A 25652-nucleotide genomic window follows, 5' to 3' on the forward strand; every position below is an offset into this window, starting at 1 on the left:
TCATATGAAATAGGTCCACAACAATATAAATTTGCATTAAAAATTGATTTTTTTTAGGTAGTAAAAGATACCGACCTACTCAAATACTTGCTCATAATGATATTATCTGGATTGGCGTATATGGCGGCTTTCACCGCGCTCACCCTGAATTTCGTCAGCGAGAATTACTCTTTGCTCTTCCTGGGAACTACATTTTCCGGGGAACAGTATGAGGTAAGATTGCGTCAGTTTTATAGACAACATTAAACATCTGTTTCGTGGCGTTGTACAAATAAGTTTAGCACCGGCACGGCACGTCTTGGTTTAACACGGGTATGATAAGTAATGGGTTGTCATTATGCTTACGTATGAGAACATGCGGGAGGAGGAAATGTAATTTCGTATTTTTTGTACCTTTATCTCGTTTACTTATGAAGCATTTATTGATCCTAAATGGAATTACATCCCTACAATAGGAATCACGTATATTATCTCGGTCAAGACAAGATGTTGTATATGATATTATTCAAATTTAACCGAGCTAATAAAAAACCTTTATTATGACTTCTTTTTATATGTTATTTTTTAAATTTTTGTAATATTATAATACAGGGTAATAAAGTTATAAAATATAGATCATTTGATAATAAAATGCCGTCTAAAAATGTCGAAAAATCCAAATTTTTGCGGAAAAGTTAAAAAAAAAATTGATATAATATTGACATATTGAGCCCATAGAGTATTGTTTTTTAAGTGTCATTACTACCGATTCTTTTCTTGTCGCAATTTGAAACATTAATGGCATTTAAAGCAGTAAAAATTATTATCTATGTAAAAGTTTTCTATATTCATGACTCTCTTATGAAATCCTTTTCAAATTCCAATTATTTATTGGTGCTAATACAAAATGTATTTACACAGTCGTTTCACAGTTTTAATTTATCAAAATATCATAAGATTAAAATAGTCTAAATTATATTCTTTCCCTGATGATAGTTCTTAGTTTTATTTTATAATGGGAAAAAAAGAATAATAATTAAAAATAAAAATACATATATAAATGGTAATAACTTACATTAAATTACAATTTATATTGACTAATAAATTATTAAATACTTAATACTTCAACAAAAATATTTAAGCTAAATAATTTTTTTTGATATCGGCCAATCCGCAGTTGAATATAGCACACTGATCCTGTACAGGGTGTCCCAAATTGAAGGGTGACCATTGTGATCTTGGAGACCGTAATAGTTACGGTTTGGAGCAAATTAAAATGGGTTTTAAAAAATTTTAAAATTCCGGATACTTCCGGAGATATCCAAAAAAAAACTGAAATTTGTCACAGACGTTTTTACCTTCTATCGACTTTATTTAAAGAGATATCGGAAAACTAACAACAACTTTTCATTGCCACTACTACTTTTATGCTCTACTACATGACGCAAAAAAAAATCCGATGTTTCGTTTTTTTCGATCATCATAAACTTTATTTTTTCCAATTGCCATATTGGATTTTCTCATTTTTAAAAAGTATTTTTAATTGCCTTTAAAATGAGGTATCGCACTTGCATATCCAATTACTCCTTCTAGTACTTCCCATAAGAACTCCGAAACGTTGGATTAATTTTTTTTGCGTCATGTTGTAGGACATAAAAAGTGGCAATGAAAAACTGTTTTTAGTTTTCCGATGTCTCTTTGAATAAAGTCAATAGAAGGTAAAAACGATTTTGATCATTTTCGATTTTTTTCGGATAACTTCGGAAGTATCTGGAATTTTAAAATTTTTTAAACGTCACTTTATTAGGCTCTAAATTGCGCAACTTTGCTTCCACTTAACCGACCCTGTAACTCTTACGGTTTCCGTGATTCCAATGCTCACCCTCGAATTTGGGACACCCTGTACAGAATTGTATGTATTACAACCTCTTCGTAAAGGCGGAAAATTTGGTGATGTTGAGGACTGCGAGCTGACTGTTGAGCGGCGAGGAGTGTATAAGCTTAGAAGTTGCAAGATCTCCAGTGAATGGACGAACCAATTAATTAATTTTTGTAAAATTTGTAGATTTGCTAAATCCCCTTTTTTGTAAGTAAATCAACCTTTAAATCATTACTGTCAAAATATGTTTTTTTTTTAATTTTCATGATATAATAAAAATTAAAAATTCTTTTTGTTGGGTGAAGAAAAATCTATCATGTTTACTAAAATAAATATTAAGGAAAAAGTTATTCTGAAGTGGAGTTAATATAATATTGAAATGTTGGTAGGGGAAGTCTTTTTTCCACAAATAAAATGCTAATCCTCTAATTTCAGGAGTGATGCATTTCGGCAAGTGTTCTTGCCATCATCAGACTTGAGTTACTTAACACATACACTTTGTGTATGTGCATAAACACTAGAAGTCTACAAGGCTTTGTATTGGGTTCTCTACTTGTTTCCAATATATTACCAATCTTTCCCAAGTAAAATAAATATAGACCACAGGGGAAAAACAATTCAAGTCCAAAATTGTAAAATTTTTGATTATTCGCTATTGTTATACCCTTTCCCTGGTACTTTAACGTGCCATAAAATATTGTTCAGAATACCGATCGTAGTCCACTAAAATCAGCGATATAAGTTTGGTACACTTTGGAATAACGATCCAAGTCCACCCGAACTCGACAAAGAACGGTCGAAGTCCACAATGAGCGTTTAAGATTCGTTAGCATTTTAGTCGTTATTGTTGTATCATCATAAGAGGTTGTTGGCGTTGTGTATTGTTTGTTTTGCTATGTGACAGTGATATACCTTTAAGTGTTTTGAAAAACAGTAAAAAAGACTAAAGCTTGGACGTGTAAGTGATGCGACAAAATTTTTGAGAAATCATCCTTATGAGACGGGTAATGCATGTGGCTGCAAAAGATTTCGTTGTTTTGAGGTTATATCTGCTGAAAAAAGACGAAAAATCAATCAAAAATTTAATAGCTTAGAAAATAGAAATAGTCAAAATAGCCATTTATGCGGATTAATCGGGATTAAGAATGTTAGTAGAAGAAGACCTAGACAAAACGAGAACACAGCAAGGCTTAGAGATAACTCGTATACGTTTAAAGTAAGAATTAAACTAGATTGTGAGGGCGGCATGATGGAAGAAATTGAGGTATGTCAAAAAGCTTTTATATCGTTACACGGGATTACCAATCGCCGTATTATGACTATGAAAGACTACCTAAAGAAAGGCGGTTATTGTTTTGCTGATATGAGGGAGAAACATCAGAATCGCCCTCACCGATTGAGCTCTCAGTTAATCGAAAATGTGTGTAACCACATAAAATCTTTTAAAAGTAAGTCACGTTATAGCCTTAAAAAATCATCAAAGATCTACCTCCCTGAAGAGCTCAACGTTAAGAAAATGCACAAAATGTACGACGACAAATTCCCCAATGACCCAATAAGTTATGAAGCATACAGACAAATTTTCGTCAAAGATTTTAATATTAGTTTCGGGTACCCTCGCTCCGATACGTGTGTGTGTGTGATAAACACATAGTTAAAATGAAGTCACTACAAGAGAAACTAAAGAACACTATCGAAAATGAGGCACACTGGGAATTACAAAATGAAATTAAAGGTTTGGAAAATGAAAATAAATTGCATAAACTTAAAGCAGCTACTTTCTATACTAGAAAGCGACACGCTTAAATACAGTCCAGAAAAAATGAGTTAATTAAAGCTAAAACCATGGACTTTTCCAAAAATCTTCCTACACCCAACATTACTACCAATTATGTATACTACAAAAGGCAATAATTGACCTTTGTCAGTTTTAATATTCATAAGCTCTCAACCAATGAGGCTATTTTTTATATCATACCCTGAGACTATTGCCAAGAAAGGTGCTGATGAAGTCGCGTCTTTATTACATGATTTTTGCCATAATATTCTAGGACAAACTGTTAGATGTTTGGAAATATTTTGCGACTCATGCGCAGGCCAAAATAAGAATTACACCATTATACGCCTCTTACATCATATGGTCCAGAAAGAAGGTAGGTTTGATAAAATCAAAATTACATTTCCAATTCGGGGGCACTCGTACTTAGAGTCCGATAAAGACTTTGCCCTCATCAAACAGAAAACAAGAGTTGAAGTTCCATCCCAACAGGTCGAGGTTTTTAAAAGTGCTAGGATTGAACCAATGCCATTTAATGTTATTGAGTGTACTACAGACATTTTCCAAGCATGGACAAAATTTTTAACCCCTCGATATAAAAAAACCTGCCCATTTCCAACAAGGTCAATAAAAGGACTAATAATAAGCCATCAACATCCACGAACAATTCAAATGCGAGAAAGTTACAATGGAGCTATGTCAAGTTTTGTTCTAATACCCCCAAGGCCAGGCATAGCGGCTGCCACACCGGACAAACTTTACAATGACCTCATTCCTATTCCCAAGTTGAAGTATGACCAACTGCAGGAACTTAAGAAGTTTGTAGATGAAACGTCACAAATCTACTACACTAATTTGCCTTATCATGCTAATAATAGGACTGTAGATGATGCAGATATGGTAAGTGATAGCGATGAAGTTATATTTTCTACTAATAATAAGGTCATTTTTTTTTCAGCGAAAGTAACTATCAATACCAATGTCTATTATAATGTCCGTGCCAAACATGACGCGCTACTTCGGAATGAAGGTAAGCTACAACGGTCAAATATTAAGGTCCTTAGTAATATTGTATTCTTGTTATAGCGGCGTTCAATCCTAATTCTTGTGGACTTGGATCGTTTCTCGGTACACCGAAAAGAAGGAATCTTCATTTATTTTTTTTTCCTAAATTCTGTTTATTTTTTTATGATTTTTAGTACTCCCTAAGTATTGCCCATGTTAATGACTTCTAATAAAAAAATAGTACAAAACGATTTAATTTTTATTGTTTTGCATGGAAGTCTTCAAACTTTCAAATTCGTTTTTCTCAAAAATATAAAAATGTGACTTAGATCGTTCTTCCCCTGTAGTCTTCTAATATTATAATATTCTGTTTGCTGATGATATTGTCATTATAGTCCGAGATCATCGGACAGTTTTCTCAAAATTGTTCTCTTTTTATTGTGTTAGGGAAGCAACTGCTGTTTTTCTTTGTCTTAGAAATTCATTGTGAAAAAACTAAAAACTTATCATTAAATACAGCAAACAATATCTAGTATTTTTTTGTGTACTGTTCTTTTAAGAAACTGTTTTTTTTCATACTACAATGTATTAATTTAATTTAGGTAAAATTATTTTTCTTAGAAGATAATAAATGCAGATCTCGTGAGAGTCCACTGACTAGTTAAAAGTTATAAACTTTTGAGAGTATATTCTTCAAATAAAGTAAAATTAAACCGAAAAAGACCGAGCTTCAGGCTGTTTAGAATACCTAAAAAATGTTTAAAATGAACGCTAAAAAAATTTTTTTTCAATTATAGGTCACAAAATGTCAAGAGATTTTATTCTCGAAGAAAACTATTTTATTATTCCGGGTTATTTAAATATATGGCTTACTAGTTCTGTGTTAATAAATCTTACTAAGATAAATATTTTATCCTTGACTGCAGAAAAATAATTTGTTTCCTAGGTCTACGTAAACGTAACCTAAAAATCATTAGTGCGATAAATATTTATCTCAAAAGTGCAATACAATACACATATTTTTTTATACTTTAATTACGGTTTTTTAAATTTCTAAGCCAATAATATTGCATCCCCATCATACGGTACCCCTATATTAAAATTACCACCCTATCATTATTGTTTATCTTAGCGGGTCATTTAATTAGAGAAGCGATCGATGAATATTACTTAATTTTAAGATTCTTAAGCTACGGTATTTTTTTATGTTTTTAGGTAGGGATTTAAAAATTTTTTTCAAAAAATTAGTTTCAAATTTATAGGCATATTTTAATTTTTCCTTTTAGTAAAAAAAATCCTCTAAATTAATAATTATTTATTACTATGTATTCTCTAGAGTGATATGGAAATCAAATTTATAAATAATCGAGTTATTATGCAATTCAATTGACATACATTCATTTTAATTCTGATTTATTGATTTAGATCTCATTTATCTCTTTTTATTGTAAACTAGCTGTAACTTTTGAATATTTTCAATTTACTCTACTGAGGCCATTACGATGGCCTAAATAGAAAAATAATATCTGAAAAATCGATTTTTTATCATGAAGTAAATACGTCACTAATTAATTAATAATTACAAGAGGGAGATGAGGAAGAGGGTGAGAGAAAAGAGGTCAATGAGTACTAATATTAGGGCAGATATAGGAGTGTACGAAAATGGAAGTAAACATAAAAGAGAGGGAAAAGAAGTCAGGGGTGGACCAGCCAAGCCAACTTTATTAAGTTTCTGGTTTTAAGTGCATCATTCAAGGAATCTAAATATAGTTATGTGCACATCATATTCCCACTTTATTAAATAATATCTGAAAGCTTATATACCCTAACAATATCTAGCTTAAATTGCGTTTTACGATAATGCAACTCCATTATGTTTACGTTGATTGCCTATACACGCAGAATGGATTTTAATAGGATTTGGCATGTACACAAAATTTTAATTAGTATGTATATTGTATGTTATTCAGAACCGGCTCTGGTCATATAAACGTAAAATATGGAAAGGATTTCGATTTGCGAAAAATTTACGGCAAACGGGCTCGAACAAAGAGACGTAGGAGGCGGCTCAATGGGTAGAAAGGTCGATGATTTAGCAAAATTTTAAAAGCGCCAAATTTTACCCGGTTTTTCATTATAACGTGTACAAGGGAACGATAGCTGTCGATGTTTTGTATAAACTTCGGGCGTAGAAAAGGGTGGAGAGGGAAAATATGTTTATAAATGGCCATTTATAAAATGATTTATTTTAGGTTTGGGTAATTAATTATATTTGTTTCAGGGGTGTAAGTATCTGTGGTGGGACTATGTCACGGAGGTTGGAGAAATTGCGATTTTGGTGTTTGGGATTCATTTGGCTTACGCAAGTAGGAACGCCAGGACACAGTTTCATGTATGTATATTAAAAAAAAATCTCACATGTAATTAATAGTTTTCCAATTTAATTTTTGAGTTTCTGGATGGACATCAACAAATGTCTAAACAATATTTTATTAACTTAATTTAATATTAATGACTTGACAGTTAATACGACTAAACCCTATGCTCTCATAGCACATATAGCCCGTAAAAATACCACCAAAGTTCTACCATTATTTAAATGTTTCGAACTTGGAAATCATGTCTATGAAATATTTCTTTAAAAATATAAAAATATTTTAAAAAGAGGTTCGGGTAAAGCAAAATTATTTATTTTTTGAGACATATAAAATTAATTACAACGATTAGTGTATACAGGTTGGAGAATCGATTATTATGCATAGAGAGAAAAATAGAATATTTAGTAAAAAAAATTCATTTTTATTTGCTTTTTTTGCATCATGGTTTCACCAAATTTCTTTGAGAATCATCTTCTAAATTATGACATATTTGAAACATTTGTACCCATGTTTCTTCCAAATACTGGTAACAGATTTATGTTCCATACTCAATTCCTCTCCAACATTTCTAGGGTACTACAAACCATTTTTTTTTTATCGTTCTTACTCCTGGACCGATAGAAAGTTTTTGCTCTTTAGTGTGACATTTATGACAATATTGAAGACAAAAGGATGCTTCAAATTTTATTCAAATGCGTTCAAAAGTTCTGCAAGGAATCGTTCTATTTTTAAATGTAATTAAAAACAAATTTTTATATTGTATTGCTGAATTGCCTCCATAAAACCATTTAATAACTTGAACTCTTTCGGAAGAAGCATAAATCTCCTTAATAAATTAAGAAAAAATAGCAAAGCTTTGAAACTTAACAGTGCAGCATGTAGTCATACAGCAAAATGAGGCATGCCAATTTTATCATTGTTTGATATTGAGTGAATCAAAAGCAATCAGTCAACAATAAATGATCTCTAATTCTCCAACCTGTATATATTATACATTTGTATATTGTATATTTATAATTCAGGCATTAGAAAACTAAAAAGCTACTTAAACATATTTTCATAATTGCTTTATATTAAAAAATATAAAGCAATTATGTTAAAGCTTGAAATTCTGAGTAATGGATTTGGTTAGTAATGGAAATTTTGGTTGGAGCATTTGTCTTACTAATTGCCTTAATACTTTCTTATTTTCTTACGAATATTTTGATAAAATAATAAAATTAATCATATAAAAACCTTTCTTGTGCCTTAAAAACTTAAAGGAAGATTAAATAGGCTTATACAATAATATTGAATTGTTTCGTGATAAAATTTTCAATGTAATTTGGCCTTAACTGCTATATTTGAGAGCCAAAAAGTTGCTAGGAAAAAAACTGGAAGTTGTACTAAAACACGGCTTTTATGTGGCTTTTGTTTCTCCTTTGAAAGCATATATCTAAGTATTTTACATCTTTTATATTACAGAAAATTAACTATAATATAGTAAAAACTACATTATTATAAAATAAATCTCTTATATATAAATATTACATATATTATATCAGAAATATGTTTTGGTCTCTTGTCTAAGTAAAGACAGCCATATTTTACTTTTATTAGCCATTTAATAACCATAAATTATAGAATTTTATTTCTGGTTATATACTTATATTTTAGGTCCATATAATGAATTTCATACTTAAAATTTGAGTAAAATATAGTCGTAATATATAAAAACTGGTACTAATTAGCCATATTGATTTGTCACAAAATTTATGTTTTATGACTTTAAATTGTACAAGAAAACAGTCTGTTTTTAGCTCTTTTGGTTCACTTTATGACCATAAAACTTAGCAAGAATTTGAGTTTTTATGCCAATCGAATTAAGGCCTATATACTTCTTTATGTGTTTACATTTCAACCAATGATATTTTGCAAATTTTTAAAGTGCGTAATTATGTTAAATTTTAAATGGTAAATGCAATAATGTCCTAAATTTTATGGAACATATAAGGTAATAAAACGGAAATGGTTACGCATTAAATAGCAATATTTAAATAACAAAAGCGATATTTGCTATTTTATGACATAAAACAAAACGCCCATATATCTGGTTTTATAAGCACAGTTATTTGTTTTTTTTCTGGCTAATGGTTTTAGTCAAAAATTCAATAGTTTTAATTTTTTATCTTCAGTTGCTTTCTACTGACTAAATCCTGGCTTATTGGCGTTTTAAAAATTTACAAAATAGACCAAACTTTGATCCATTTCTTAAAAATTTGATGGTTCAACAATGTCCATTTAAAAGTGGTAATATCGTCACTGAAAAAATAGCAATTCAAAAGGCAAATTTTAAGGCATTTTTTAAGTCCCCTATGGTTCTGCTTGGCTCTTAATCCATTGGACTCAAATCTGTTGAATAAATAATAACCTGTGAGCTACCTGAAATCAACATTAGGATTACTCACCAGGCTGATATGGATGACCTAAAGATTTACGCAATAAATGCAAACTAACTTCAAAACCAAATAGAAGTTGTCAAAGATTTTTCCAATGGCATTATTAGGATGGTAATAGAAAAGTGTGCGGTGTTTCATGTAAAAAGAAGGAAAATTGACCAAAGCACATAACTAATGGACGAAGCTGCTATTTCAAATGCAAGAAGCTTTAAGGATAAATCATGGCCAAACCGATCAAGCGTTTCAGAAGTATCTGCAAGAAAAAGTTATATCTATTGTTATATCCTAAGGGGGTTGGTCAATAAAACAACCGTTTCCTCACACTGTTTAATATTCTGGCAGATCGGTATCATAATTTACTGGGAACATGCTAAGCTCAAAACGTTCAAACAAAACAACAAATCATCGTTCCAGTGCCTTAATGACAAATTGAGAACACCCATCGTGGTGTTCGTAGCTACGTCTAAATGGCGCATGTGCGTCATACTGTTATAGTGCAGCGCCAATTATTTATATTTATTTAAATCATTGGCGACTGGTTTATAACATCTATCTTTATGACTTATCTGGATGCAGGAAACATCTTTCAAGCTTTCAATACGTACGCGCTATCTGCTATTTTATACTGCTTTGATGTAATCAAGTGGTCACCAATAGGAGAGTTTTTTTCGTTGACATGCACACGAAGTTTAAAAAGGTAAGGAAATAATTGGAATGGTCCTGCAAAGCGTTCCATGGAAGCTATCCTGCAAATCTGAAAGAAAACATAGTAAAACACAAACACATACTCACCTGAGGAAGGATACCTCTTTCCGGAAACTAGGAAGGACTATTAATAGCAATCCAAGATAAAGTTGTTTCAACGCTGCCTTATAGAAAACACAAAATGCGTGAAAGCAATTTGACTGATGATAAATGCACAGAAGCAATAGAAAGCATTCAGCATATAACGGCGGGATGTGGTAAGCCTGCAGCGACGGAGTATTTGGAAAGACACAACTACATGGGTAAAGTATATCATTAAGCATAAGCACCAACGGGTATATACGGGTGTATGAACAGAGGGAGTAGAAACTTACAAATACACTTTAAAACCAGTGCTTCAGAACACTTAGCTTATACACATTGACACATCCCTCAAATAATGTGTCAATTGCTCTAGAGCCAACTCAAAATCGAATAATATGCAGCTTTCTTGTGACCACGAAGCCTGGGATGCTCAACTTATTAAAATAAACTTGATTAGTTTAGGCCGCATATGCTGAAATAGCAATTAAAGGATTTGAGGTCTGGCAATATTGGAATTGCCCATGTCAATACAAGATTCCGGATTCCTTTTTTTCCTGATATTAATGAGTTACTCATGGAAGAAGAATAGCAGATCTTCGCAGTAACTGAGATATGTCTGCTTTCAGACAATCCTGATCACCTCATAATCATAGATAATTACAACTTATTTAAAAAAAAGATAAACTCTTTCGTGGTGGTGGTGGTTTTGGTATATATGTGCTGGCTGGACTGAGGCGCTCTGTGGTAGATGGATAAATGATGAGAACGAATGTGGATTGAAGTGAATATTAAAAACCAAAAAATATTAGTAAGCGCACTGTACAAGCCACCCTAAGTTAGCTATAAATGTTTAAATTGTCTAGAAAATATTCTAGTCTTTCTCCTTTATATGATCATGTTATATTGATGGGTGACCTAAAGAATAATTTACTTATAACTGGTAGTGAGTAAAAGTACTGGTAAACTCTACTGGGAACAAACAATACAGACCGGACAGTAACACATAATAGACCAGACGTTGTACATATTACCAAAGAGAAGAAATCAGCTATAATTATAAACTTAATAATCCCATTAGAAAAGGATGTAAAAAGAGCATACACTGAGAAAAAAGAAAAATACAAATAAATGAAGCAAGCCGTATATAGTCTTAGTGACATTATGACTATTCCACCAGTAATATGGGAAAATGGGACCATATCATCTAGTATTGATAAAAGAATTAGGTCTATCAGAAAATATTATTGTAGGGGCCATCCGTATCTTCCGGTTCCTTGGACATCCAAACCTGATGATCCTTGGTGATCCTATTAAACAAAAAAATAATAATAACAATAATAATGGTACTACGTATCAATAATACTGGTGCTTAGGATCAGCAAAGACATCGGCATCACATTAAAAGCCAGTAAATATCAAATGATTCAGGTACATGAGGGAAGACTAGTTGGAGTCTCGGTACTCCTGCTTGATACACCAATTAGTGTAGGAGTAATGGTAAGAGACCTATATAAATACCTTAGCTACTTACATACAAATAGAGTCAAGCATAAAGCAATCAAAGAGAAACTTACCAAGACATTTCATTCACGATTAACTTCATTACTCAAAACAGAATTGAACTCAGCGTGACTAACGAAAGCAATTAATAGCTATGCAATTACTACTCTTATATACTCCATTGGAATTATTAAATGGTCCCACACAGAGCTGGAAATCATTAATAGACACATAAGAAGGAAAATCACAGCTCACAAGCACCAACCTTTATCTTCCAAATATAGATAACAAATTAAATCTGCAACAAATTAAAGTGCTTCCACGCAAAAATGAACAAAAACTTTGAAGTTATCATTAGTGCTGACAACAACCTTACACCACCTAAGTGACAGTGAATGCTGACCTTTTTCAAATATGTTGAGTAATAAAGGAAAAAAAGAGAGAGCTCCTCAGCATGGCACTTAATGAAAGATGCCAAAACAATCTTCAGAAAGATGCAGTTGTCAAAGCTGCATCATTGGAATGGTTGAAAATGTATTCTTGCCTGAAACAGAGTGATTTCTGATAGGCATTCAAGAATCCTGGTAAATACTAGAAACCATAGAAAATACATACTGAAAGAAAACATAGAAACAGACAAATACAGAAAGTGCAATAACAACTCTGATTCAATAACACACATTATCCCTGCTTATCGATGCTTAGCGAACAATAAGTACCTGAAGAGACACAATAAAGTCGCATCCATAGTATTCAAGGAAGTGGTTAAAATACACAATATGTCACAAGAAAAAGAGACTGTTTCACTTGTAGAAAATGGTGACGTTAATATTTATTCGGGCAAATCATTGCTAACAGATAGGACTGTGGAATATAGTATACCACACAACTTAGATGTTTTAACTGAAAACACCCTATTTAATTAGTTTAGTGTTTTACTTCCGAGTAAGTGAGTATGGCTGAAAGTGACCATACACTACCAGACGGATAGGTTTTTATTTTCAACTTTTAATTTAACACGGATTTTCAGATCTAAGGAGTTGTCCTTGTAGTTTAAAATTTTAAAATCAAGACTGCTTAGCAAATTTATGTCCCTAGTAATACCCCTGTATTCTTGTTAAATCAACAAGAGCAACCCTCTAGATCTGGTAGGTTAAAGAATCCCTGTCAAATAAAATGTTCAAAATTAAAACCTACCAGAACTATATGCTCTTCAATAGTGTCTCCTCAAATATCTTTTTCTTTCTGCTCTGGCATTGCTATATATGTTATTCTGGTCATCAAATTTGCTTTGCTAAGCAAGAAAAGCCAAATTACTACTCCTCATTAAAAAAATATATCGATTAGTAAATATAAAGAGTAGGTTTAGGTATACTCAAAAGAGCTATCTGTTAAATGACATCTATTATATTGATTGGCCATAAAGCTAATAATTTCATATTATGATTTTTGATTCTAGTGATAAGACTGGTAAAGTAGACTTTTCCTTTCCTCACCATTTTGATTAAATAATAATTTGTATAAAATTACTTTTAAGAATAGTTAACCTTGTTAATGAGAAGCAGCTTTTGGCTTGTAGTTTAGCTAACCTGCTAAAATAGCTAGTGACTTGGTTTATGGTTATATGTAGCCGAAAGACCTAAAAATTGGTTCTTATTTGGATTTAATACCGACTCTAAAAAAACTACTTAATTGTGATTTTATTAAATAAAATTCAACTAAAAAAAAACCTAATCAGCACAACTATAGAAACATTATTAAACTAATCTGAAACATTTTATTTTTTTCCCCAGGAGAGAAACTATCTCTGCGCCGCAAGCAGCTTAGAATTGGCCCTCTGCATCATTTTCTATTCGGCCAGGATCCTAATATTCGATAAACTCCATCCAGACATAGTCCTGCTAATCTACTGTATCCGCAGTCAAGTTTCGCAAACCGTTTCCCTGCTCCTAATATTCCTGCCGAAATTCTGGTATCAGCAGAAGCAAGTTCGCACTCTCGCCCAGGAGTATTCGTGCAGATACCCGCTGGACGCTTTTAAAGTAAAGTTTTCATTTGTCATTTTCTGATTTTCGGATAAACGGGAAATTTATTTTAAGGATCCCCCGTCTCAACGGAGTTGCGCTTCGGGAAACAACAGCGACGTCGAGATTAGCGAGATTAGCATAGCGGATATGAATCCGGATGACATTAGGGCCGAACTAAAACGTCTTTATTTGCAATTAGAAATGTTTAAGTCTAAAACTATTTGTAGAGATAACCCACACATATCCAAAAGGCGAGGTGGTAGAAAGGCACAACATAGAAAGTTCAGTTTACAGGTAACTTTTTTTATTTTGAATTATTTTTTTATTTAATAAGCATTTTTGGCTTCATTTTAATGCTTACAGAAGAAGGGGAGTAAGGAGAAGGTAAGGAAACTATAACGCTATGTTTAATTATAGCGGTATATACATGTGGTGTAACATAAGTGATGACTTTTTTCGAGATACAGAGTGTTAATTTTTTTTAATAAAACAATTAAAAATGGAACTTTTTCGTCCATTAAGTAGAACATAATTAAAAGCCATATCGCAGCACGTCTCTGGTCTCTATAAAAAAATGAAATGATTGAAAATTGTTCTTATTTGGAATAATATGTACATGAATAAAAATAGCTCTAATAAGAAAATTCCATTGTTTTTACATCAACATTTACAAGGTACTGTTAGTTGAAAGTGTTTTAGAGTGCAGAAAACTATGAATACCGTCGAATTATCTCAAATGTATTTTATTTATGGGGTTGCAGATTGAAATGCTGCAGAAGCTCGTCGACTGTACTATGAACGCTTTCCCAATAGATTAACAGAAAAGTTCTTATATAAGACTCAATGCCCGACTGTGCGAAACTGGATATTTGACTGCTAATGCTGAGTGCGTTAATAGACCGAGAATAACAATTGGAGGAAGTAATTTTGCAAGCAGTGGAAGACGATCCGACAACTAGTACGCGAAGAATACTCGTATCTTTACAGTTTGACATTAGCCACCAAAGTGTTTGGAGGGTTTTACTCAAAATTACTTAATCCAGCTAACATTCAACGGGTACAAACACTATTGCCAAGAGATTTTCTACGATTAGAGTTTTTCCAGTGGTTTCTTCAAAAAAATGTGCAGAATCCAAACTTTACGTCTAAAATTCTATTCACAGATGCGGCAAGTTTTTCACGGGAATCCATCAAAAACTTTCACAATAATCATTTTTGGGACTACGAAAATCCCCATGCCATTGAAGATAGTGGATTCCCACAGCAGTTTGCGGTGAATGTTTGGGCAGGAATTCTTGGTAATCATCTTATCGGGCCGCATTTTCTCCCTCCTCAGCTGAATGGTGACACTTACAGAAAATTTATAGAAGAAACATTGCCAGGTCAGAAGATGTACCACTAGCAACAAGAAATATAATGTGCATCTGCTCATTTTGGTCTTTTTAGTCGAAACTATCTTAATAACATCCTCAGCAATGGATTGGTTGGGGGGGACCTCAGCTATGGCCAGCACGATCGCCAGACCTGAATCCTCTGGACTATTTCTTTTGGGGATATCTGGAATCGCTTGTTTATGCCAATTGTGGATGAAAATGATTTAAGAAACAGTATTGTCGATTCTTCTAATGTCATACGCAACATTTCAGGAATATTCCAACGTGTGCGACAATCGATGGGAAGAAGATTGCATGCTTGCGAGCTTTTTTATTTAAAAAATTATAAGGAATCACCCCTTAGAATTAAAGTCATCACTTATAATTACACCCTGTAGAGAAGATATAGTATACTATAATGAAAGGTGGGCAGATTCCCAGGAGGAAGAATTTTAATGGGACTGAAATACTAGAAAATAATTTCACTTCTTCACCTAAATAATTTATGTTTTATTATAAATGAAATATAAATTAATTTCGTGAACCATCAACATCTTAAAAAGACTAAAACTAAGTGATAAAATGAACTATTTATGAAATGGAATCATTTTTCTTATGTCTAATACTTTTTTTACATATTAATATATACAGGATGTTTCAGAATAAGATGCTAAACCTAAGACCTCAATCTTTTGATGATTTGAAGAAAAATTCGAATAAACCTATATCCTAAACCTTTTAACTTTTAACGAGCGGATCTGTATTAGTATTTAGTATCTGTATAGTTTCTGTTGAGAAAATTAACGCTTAAAAAAAGAATCTAATAAATAGTCATATTACTAGTAAACATCTATAATTTTTCCTATTTATTTTTGATTTGAGGCAAAAAAAATAGCTATTAACTTAAATTTCATTAAAATTAATGATGATAAAGAAAATAATAATTTGAGGATTAAGAAAATAGTGATTTCTGCTCTTAAGGATTCTGAAACACCATGTATAGCTAACATTCTATATAGTTTTCTATTATTACTACGCTTTAATTATTTTCGAGTTTCCACTCCATTCGAATGTATAGTCAATTCTTGTGTAGATTCTTGCAAGCCTAGGTAAATCCAGTAAAATATACTATATTATACTCTATAATTATATATTATATTATACTATATTAGTATTGTTCCCAGTACATTATTATTGTATAGATTTCGTAAGAGGACAGATTTATCTCATTAAAAGTTGAGTATTGGAAAATCTCTCTAAAGCTCACGAAAATAAAGCCTAGGACAGTTAGAGTGGGACCCCTCATTGGCATTAAGCATCTGCGGTTATTATTTACATGTACTTTTTCTGCATGAGCAGAGTAGTCCCAATCCATTAGTATACAAATCAAGAGGCAGTCTTTCATGCCAATTCTTATCTTTTTATATAATATCTGTGACAATGGAGTTAGATGAGTGCCTAACCAGCAGACATCCTCCAATGGATGTCCTGCATTGGTCCAAACTAGGTCAAAATTTCCATGGATTAATTATATAAAAAGCTTTTTATATAAAGTAAAATAAACAATATAAGAAAAATATAGCTATTTTCACCATGATTCAGGAAGTTTTATAGGAATCAAATGGGTTTAAAACAAATAAAAATTAGAAATGCTTCCTATTTTCAGACTTACCTTTAGCCAATCTTACTCTTAGACCTAGTAACACATAATAGAATGTTGAAATAAAATATGACTTAGTAGGTACATCATACTAAAATAAAGCATTTTGTATGTAGTAAGACAAATCCCATAATTAAGGAAAATTATAATTTTGAAAAGAAAGTTAATTTCTTTATACAACTTTAACTCCTTGCACACCTAAGCAGTCCATATTAGAGTAAAGTTAGTCCATATGAGAGTAAAAGTAGGCTACTTATCTTATCAAAAAATTAAATATAATGTAAAGCAAAAGGAAACAAATGGCATAACTTATTATTAAAGGCAGATGACTAAATCTCTGATTTTCATAACTTCTTATTTTCTATGAAATTTTTTCCTTAATTCTCCATTATTAAGCTCTGAAACTTTTTTCCAGTAGAATTAACAAATTGTTAATGCTTTGTTTATTTTATTAGAGTCTGCAGACAAAGCAGAGAGAAAAAGACAAGAAACGAGATATGGATACAGAGATCACTGAAGCTGAAGTATCAAGGACACCGGAAGATTCGATTTGTAGCATTGAAGGTCCCAGTGCTGTTTATTCTGAGCTGCCAGCAACCAATCAGATATAGGATCCAATTTTATTATTATTTGTAAAGATACCAAAAATAGAGAATGTTAATTTATGGTAACGAAGTTTTATTAATGATCTGTTTGAGAGAAATGATATAAATGGAATTTTGCAATTAGTAGTTTTTTTTGTGACTATATACAAGAATCTGGTGAGGTCAGTTGCGGAGGGTTTTTTACATCATTTTCTATTAAAATCTTTGATCAAAATTTCCATAAATAAAGAATTTATCCAAAACCATTTCTTCAAAAATAAACCTTTCCAAAAAAAACTGACAAATCTTTATTGAAGTTACTTTACATAGATAAATTTAAATCTGAACTTATTAATACAATGACAATTGTTGATCCTTATACATAAAATTAAGTGAAATATCAATCTTAGGACTTGATCCTGCTATAGCCATAATTTTAAATGGGGTCTCTTGTCTTACTGCACTGTAAACTGTGGCTCCACTTGTAGGTATTTCCGTAATTATGCTACCATTAAAACTTGCCTGATAAAACAGCTTAGATCTACCACCAGCAAAAACCTTATCATCCTGAATCTCGGTGACATGAATTCCTTGATCATCAATGGGAAAAATAGTAGAATTTGATAGAAAACGAGAGTGGAATAGTGAAAGTCTTGGGCCTCCACCACAAACAATGTAATCTTCATTACTGTCGACTGCCCCAATCCATTTTCCCAAATTATGCCTAGCAATTTGACTGTTTTGGTGTGGAATAAGTTTTTCTACTGCTTTGTTTATTCTCAAGTCCCAAATGTTAACCAGTCCATCTTCACCACCAGAAAGAATATTGTTATTACCATTCTTGCAGATACTGTGTACATAATCAGTGTGACCAGTAAGGGTCTTTATTGGTTTCCTACTTTCCAAGTTAAAAATATATATCTTATTGTCCCCACAACCTGCATAAATATTGGCCGAGCTTTCTTCAAATAAAAGTGAATTCACTTCAGCTCTATTTAACTCATCTTGATCAGAGGGGATCTCAATAGACCATGTGGGCTTCACATTTCTGTTTGAGCCTTTAATGGTTTTCCATGAATATGCATAAATTTCTCCATAGCCACCCACTAGCAGATGGTTTTCAGTGGCCAATAAACTGTTGATTTGAAGATCCGGACAGACTGTTATCTTACTTTTTGGTAGCAATTCTTCCTTTGTAACTGTACCTTCTGACTTTATCACTTTTGCCAGGTTAAATATTGAGAGATTGCCATAAATGTCGCCGGCAATTAGAAAATGACCGCAGGGGCTAAAAGCCTGGGCCAACACTGAGTTGTAAAAATCTTTATTTAGTTTGTTTACCATATTTTTAGCTCCTTTCTTATTAAATTTTTAGAAAACCCGTCTTTTAAAGCAAATTTGCTTTTTGCTGGTTAATTGTTTGTTTTGAAATTTCGAATATTGAGGTTAAGGTTTTTGTTAATAACATTTTTAGGTTAGAGTTTTATTATGACGTTTCTGCTTGTGTTTTTTGGAGCGGAGTTGCCATATCAAACTCCCATTTTAGATAAAATATTCAAAAGGCAAAAATATTCTTTTTTAAAGGGCTTTTTTTCGCTTTAGAACACATTGAGCCTATAGTAATTAAGAAATAAGGAGTTTGACGCAGAAAATATAAAACATTATAACCTAACTTTGCCAAATATTTATAATAAATTTGTTTTAATAATTTCATTTCTGATCTTTATGTTTTGAATATCGAAAAAATATTGAAAATTCCGTTTTTAAAATTTATGAGGGCTGCATATAGATAGTAATGAATTCGACCAGTAGTTATTAGGTGCTGCTCTTTTAGGCACTTTAGCCACTCTCACGTAGATTTTCGAAAATAAGCAAAATCATTGAGGTTATGTCTAAAAAAATCTGTTATTTTGGTTTAATTATTATTTATTTATATTATAAAAAAATAAATACATGGTATGTTAATTTAAAAATCTCTTTTTGAAACTGCTTATGAATAATGGAGAAAAGCGAGCTAGTGAAACTATTAAGTGAAATTCGTATTTCGGAATTAACAGGTAACGTTTGGTTAATTTCCATCAAAAATATATAGTAAAGCAGACCATCTTATACATAAATGTATACAACTCACAGTCTAGAAAAGTTTAAAAAATAACAATTCTATTATAATAGGCTTATTACTAAGTTTATTAATTTGGATTGCTTTGGAAAGAAGAGTTTTGACTTCCAAATCTCGACATAAAATACCTAATTCAAATTCCTTTTATAAAATCCTAAGGAAACCTAGTTTTGATCTGTGTGTGTTTAGTTCAATAAAATTAATTTATTTACTTAACACACTGCCTAACAAAAACCCAATTGAATGAGGGATTGGAAAAAGGATAACATTCCTGTGAACCTTAATTTTGGAAAATCAAAAAAAATTGTTTTGCGGTGAAGCCGCTAGTTTTACTAAAAATATATCTATTGGACAATTGTGTACTTTGACAATATATATTTAATGTCACAGTACTAATGGTCCATGCCTATTAGGTAAGTCGTTATTGATATTCAAAAGTACAAAAATCTTATCCTTTTTCCACTCAAAATTAAAAACGCGAGTAAAAGAAAATAAAAAAAAGACATTTATGAAGAACTAATTTTTATTTAAGAAACAAACATGACTCAAACTTGAAACAAGCATTCATATCCCTTTCAGTCTTCTGGGTCACTGTGGTCTCTATTTGTTGTGGGATTTGTGAGTATATCATCGTAGAAAGCCCTGTATTCATCTGGTATATAATGTATTATTTTAAAAACATCTTCTAGCTTCTTGGAGTTGATAGAAATTTTGCCATTTTATGCTTTCAAATTGGGAAGGTTTATATTTTCTTGTTTTTTCATATTAAAAAGACCATAGGTAAAACCATCAATGAATTCAGAAGCCTTAATATAGCCTTCATTGTTTGGGTATATATTAAATGCCTGTATTTACTTATGGTAAAGGACTGTTTTTTTCAACATCTTTGACAGTCTTTTTAAAATATTGCGGCCACCAGCCTTTAAAATCCAGTATATCAGCATTTGTTAGCCATTTTACTTGGAACTTATTATTGTTCTTTTTCTTGGAAGACATAATGATTTCGTTGTATTGATCAGGAGAATAAATCCTATCGAATTTTTTTAAAGAGCTCTTAATAACTGAAAAGTTTCTGTTACAATGCAGAAAACTGTTGCCCCGGATTGGAAAATACTGATGAATGTCTTGAAATCTATTATTCATGGTCAGTGCAATAAACGTTAACAGTGCAGTAAACGTTACAGTTAAAGTATGATTGCGGTTTTGACCTGCACATGCATCACTAAAGACATGCAAGATTTTTACTTCTTCAGGAATATGATTGGCAATAAAGTCCAAAACCGACGTACTGACTTCATTGGGGCCTCTCTGAGCATCACCCTCTGTATGTGTATAGAACATGGATATATGGTTGCCAAGGCTATGGACATTAAAAACAATACCAGTAATACCAGAGTTTACGTAAATAAAACATTTTCTGAACTGGCATTAAAGGAAGGAGAAGGTTTTGCATATAATCAAAGACTATTGCTCCAACGTGACTTCTCTCCTTACAGGTCTCTTTGATTTCTTGGAGTTTCTTATAAAATTTAGATGCTTGTCTTCTATGAATCATAAGTTCTGCGCATCTTTTTGCTGTTTCATTAGGAGCTGTTGACTTTGTTTTTACATTCAAATCTTCACAGGTTGAGCAAACGTCGACCTGATGGGGTGTACCAAACCGATATCCGTAGTTTTCTCGGAAATGTCGCAGATAATATTCATACTTTACGATATTTTTTAAATCCAGATTTTCATTGATGAAGAGCTCATACATTTTAGTTACACTCACGCTCGCATCTAAGTAGATAGTTAACTTAGAAGAATAATGAGACTCTTTTTTCGGAAATGATTGTATGTGATCTTCAATTTTGGCGATAATCGTGACATCAAGTTTATTTGCACGATTTGCATGTCTTCCACTCATATCAACTGGTAAAATTTTGGTTTCAACTATTTTAGTTAAGCGTTGTACGGCTTTGTTGGAGAGAGCATGTAAACTTATATAAGCATTGCGGCAAATTTCAACTCTGCACGCACCTTTCATAGCAAAATAATTGAAAGAAGAAGAAAACTGTCTAGCTCCTGCTGACACAGGACGATGTCTAACGACATCATGTCTTTCTATCAATCCGATTAGGTATGTATCTTTTTAATTTTTTGGTCTTCCACTATAAACGATTTCGATGATTGAACGTTTTTCTTCAAATGTAAAATCCGCCATACATTTCTTACGACAGGTGCAATCTGGCCCGGTTACTTTAGCATTAACTAGTTTACCTTTATGTGTAACAAACTCTGCTCCTTTCTGTCTTGCCAATTTTTCCCTTTCTTTTGTGTGTAATTTTTTATTAAGCTTTCGCTTCTTGCCCAAGTTTGCGGGTTCTTCCTCCGAATAGTCCGAATCCGACATTTCTATAAACAAAGATCAAATTTTAATATTTCTATTCAACAATAACTACATACGGACTTACCCACTAAATACCAAACTATTAAATTCTAAATAACTTCAATATTCACGACAGGTCAATGTTAAATAATATTCACTTTTTAAACAACTCTTAAAACACTTTTCAACAACATCTAAACAACACTGTTTACTTGATGAAATCGCAAAACAAACTGAAATCCCGCTGTTGCTGACTCCGAAGGTGTGCGTGGATAAACGATAATATTCCAGTAATATTATCCTTTTTCCGCTCAACGACAATGTTTTTATATGAAGGCGGCCGGCGATCTTATCGTTTTTGCGCTCAGCGGATAGAAAATACAAATATTCAAAAAATTGCTATATCACTTCAATTCGCCATATTTTTGGAATGTTATCCTTTTTCCAATCACCCATTCAATTACAAAGTAGCAGAACAAATCTTAAGTATTAAAATAGTTATTACAATTAACATATTACATATCAACTAACAATAATTCATAAATTTATTAAAACAAAAACAAATAATATTTTTGAATATATAACAAGATATATTGGGACAGTCAGTTTAGGGCTTTGTATTTTACTCTTGTCCATTGTATTTTATCCTATTGTTTGGTTTTCTCAAAACTTGTGCCTGCAGATTGAATTCGCAACATTTTTCGGTAACAGAATTAAGATCAAAACTAAATTTTCTTTCCCTTGAGAAATACAGAGCATGTCAGATTTACGTGAATTCTTAGAGATGCACCACTATTTTCAATAGGTCATCACTAAATTATCTATAGTAAATATTCACCAATTAACAGATTTTACACTTTGGGTATGAAATCAAAATGATTCAATATTAAGTTATTATTATATTTTATAGTTTTATATATCTTTTTATTTTTATTAGTTTTTATTATTAAGCCTTACTCGATTTAAAGTTTACTAAATTTACAGTTGCTGAGTGAATATATTATGTTTCAAAGATAACTTTCTTTTCTTTAAATGTGATGTAGGTACTTCCTTATTTACTTACTAGAAATTTAATCCTTTGATACCTACTATAGATTGATTTATTTAATATTAATTTCTTTTAGTTATGAATACTTTGTGATATTTTTATTTCTGTTGTAAATTTCTGAAAAAAAAGTGAGACATCTCATAAATAAATAAATAGTAAGGGTACAACATACAAACTGCTTATTCAAGATTTAACTAGTAATGGACTAGAAATTAATTTTTTTTTTAAGAAGAGAGTATACAATATTAATTGAAAACTTAAACTACCTATACAGGGTATTTCAGAACTATGGGATCAAACTGGGGTTGTTCCCATAATTCTGGGGTTGTTCAGTGTAACAGAAAAATCCATTTGAGTATAGGAACCAGTGTTGCCAGATGATTGGGTGAGAATTATGGTACATTCTGGCCAAAATTATGGAATTTTGTACAAAATTATGGTACAATCATACAATTCTGTCAGTACACAACCTTTTCCTATGTATGACGTCACGTCGTCGCCAAACTTATAAAATGTGTTACATTTTGTTGATAATGGATTATGAATTTAATCAAATTTCCTATTCTGATCATTTCTTTTAATTAAAAGAACGATTTCTAGTAGAAATAAAATACTTTTTTAACAAAGATAGTAATTTATTGAAAAATGAACAAAACATTGCACTCAAAATCTAAATTAAAAATAGATAAACATTAACACAAATACATATCCAAATTTGTATATTGGATAAATTGGTTTAACCAAACAAGAATAAAAAATGAATAAAGATATATACGAAAAAAAACAAAATTATTAATTTGCTTATAACAGAAACAAAAAAAAAAACAAAATTATGGTACAACTATGGTACATTTCTGATTATGGTACAAATTATGGAGCAAGCAAAAAATGTTGCAAAATTATGGTACAATTCCATAATTATGGTACGTCTGGCAACACTGATAGGAACCCATGTCGGGAAATGCGTTACTATGCCACTATGGCCCTAAGACGCGTTTAAATTTAGAAAGAATATTAATTACCTAAATAGGTAATGTTGAGAGCAAGACGCATTTCCGGAACATTTCCGGGGTTCCTATACTCAAATGGATTCTACTGTTGCACTGAACACCCCTAGAAGTTTGATTTCATAATTCTGAAACACCCTGTATAAAATATGATAAATACATGTAATGAATCAAAGCACACACATTACAATAGGCTAAAATCAAGATAAAACTTAATAGGTTCAAGAACTCTTCCATGCTATAATATGCTTTAGCTGGATTTTTTGATTAATCTGGCCCATTTTGACATGGAAGTCTATGGTGTAGTATAGAGGTTTCTGCACTACAGACAGCTCAAATGAATGAATAAATGTTTTCATTTGTGAGGTATTTACTTTTATTTTGATATATATATAGTAGGATTTAAAAAAGAAAGAAAGGAATGTAAGAATTTTCAAATTGACAAAACTATCAGGAGGTTTTAAAAATATTAAAACCTTTGCTCACATTGTTATGTAGTGTACATGATATAAACATCAGTTTATTTATTTGAACATCTACATAAAGAGAATAATACATTTTGATGTGATGGTGAGGTAATAGCTTGGGACTGTCACGTTCAGTATTAATTATAGTTATTTCATTGTTTATTGAGTATTTCATTGACTTTGTTAACCGCCTTGCCCAAAATTCTACTTCTAACATAACCTTTATGTTGCCACAGCCCCGTGCAAATATCTACCCATTCATGTTTCTAATACCATTGACTCAGAACAAGACTGGCAGAATAATAAAGCTAATTACCTGTAAAAGGCTTTGTGGGGCTGATGATGTTCCATGTAATCTGCTTCCTTCATGCTTAAATTAAATTCTGGCTCTGGTTACACATTTCATTCATTTATCTTTTGTACATGGATATGACCCCAATGAACTATTTGTAATATACTAAATGAAATATTTATGAAAAGATCAATCATGGTACCTATACATAAAAAGAGAGAAGCAAGTGACATTTGTAACTACAGGTCAACTGCTCTTCTGTCAGTTTTTTTGAAAGACCTTTTAAACAAAACTTCTTTAGTTTATTAAGAGCTTTAAAACCTTACCTCCAAGACAATATAGGTTTGTTGATGGGCGATCAACAATAGATGCGATTGTGTCCTTTTATCTGGAAGACTTGATAATTTTAACAGAAAGCTGTGAAGTCCCTGGGAATATTCTTCGATCTCACTAAAGCATTTGACACCATGAACCTTAAAATCCTACTAAGAAAATGGTACACCTCTTAAGCAATTTTTGAGAGGGAGAACCCAGGCTACCCAGCTGAGAAATGAGGAGGAAATATTTATGTTGAGTTGGTTGGAAGTTAAAACTGGAGTGCCTTTAGTTTTCTGAAACCTATACTTTTTTGATTTTTCTGAATGATTTGCCATTTTTTGTAAATGAAGCATAAATAACCCTATTTACAGATGATACTATAAAAATTATTCATGCTGAAGACTAGGAAATGTTGACAAGCAAGGCAAACCAATGTGTGCAGGAGACATCTAAATGGTGCCAAAGAAATGGACTTCATCTAAACTGCCTCAAGACAAGCTTTGTGGTCTTCACTCCAGAGGATATTATGAGCCATTAGACTTCTTGATAGTGATAGGGAATGACTGTGCAATGATTCAGAAGGAATTAGTTAATTTTTTTTGTGTGATTACACCTCACCTGAAACGCCCTGAAGATCTATTACT

General features: G+C 31.8%; 3 protein-coding genes across 4 annotated transcripts in view; 2 read left to right on the plus strand and 1 right to left on the minus strand.

Moving 5' to 3' along the window:
- Window positions 1-17472, plus strand: part of LOC126744024 (probable G-protein coupled receptor 158) — an 80156-nt gene extending 62684 nt beyond the window's left edge. Inside the window, exons 7-12 of one of the 2 annotated variants that reach the window (XM_050451333.1) lie at window positions 58-213; window positions 6922-7032; window positions 13539-13787; window positions 13845-14066; window positions 14136-14156; window positions 17261-17472. In XM_050451333.1, coding sequence (XP_050307290.1) covers window positions 58-213; window positions 6922-7032; window positions 13539-13787; window positions 13845-14066; window positions 14136-14156; window positions 17261-17416 — 915 coding nt within the window. In that variant the 3' untranslated portion in view covers window positions 17417-17472. The remainder of the gene's footprint in view (window positions 1-57; window positions 214-6921; window positions 7033-13538; window positions 13788-13844; window positions 14067-14135; window positions 14157-17260) is intronic. The other variant, XM_050451334.1, reaches the window with a different exon arrangement.
- Window positions 17473-17681: 209 nt separating this feature from the next.
- On the minus strand, window positions 17682-18836 carry LOC126744029 (THO complex subunit 6). The gene has a single exon (XM_050451341.1). The coding sequence runs from the start codon at window positions 18731-18733 to the stop codon at window positions 17741-17743; it is 993 nt and encodes a 330-aa protein (XP_050307298.1). The 5' UTR covers window positions 18734-18836; the 3' UTR covers window positions 17682-17740.
- Window positions 18837-19282: 446 nt separating this feature from the next.
- The window catches only part of LOC126744023 (transport and Golgi organization protein 6 homolog), a 29219-nt gene continuing 22849 nt past the window's right edge, over window positions 19283-25652 (plus strand). Inside the window, exon 1 of the mRNA XM_050451332.1 lies at window positions 19283-19446. Coding sequence (XP_050307289.1) covers window positions 19389-19446 — 58 coding nt within the window. The 5' untranslated portion in view covers window positions 19283-19388. The remainder of the gene's footprint in view (window positions 19447-25652) is intronic.

The sequence above is a fragment of the Anthonomus grandis genome, chromosome 13, assembly GCF_022605725.1.
Source record: "Anthonomus grandis grandis chromosome 13, icAntGran1.3, whole genome shotgun sequence".
NCBI lineage: Eukaryota > Metazoa > Arthropoda > Insecta > Coleoptera > Curculionidae > Anthonomus > Anthonomus grandis.

Coding starts and splice junctions, on each gene's coding strand:
- LOC126744029 (XM_050451341.1), bottom strand. CDS start 18,733: ATGGTAAACAAACTAAATAAAGATTTTTACAACTCAGTGTTGGCCCAG.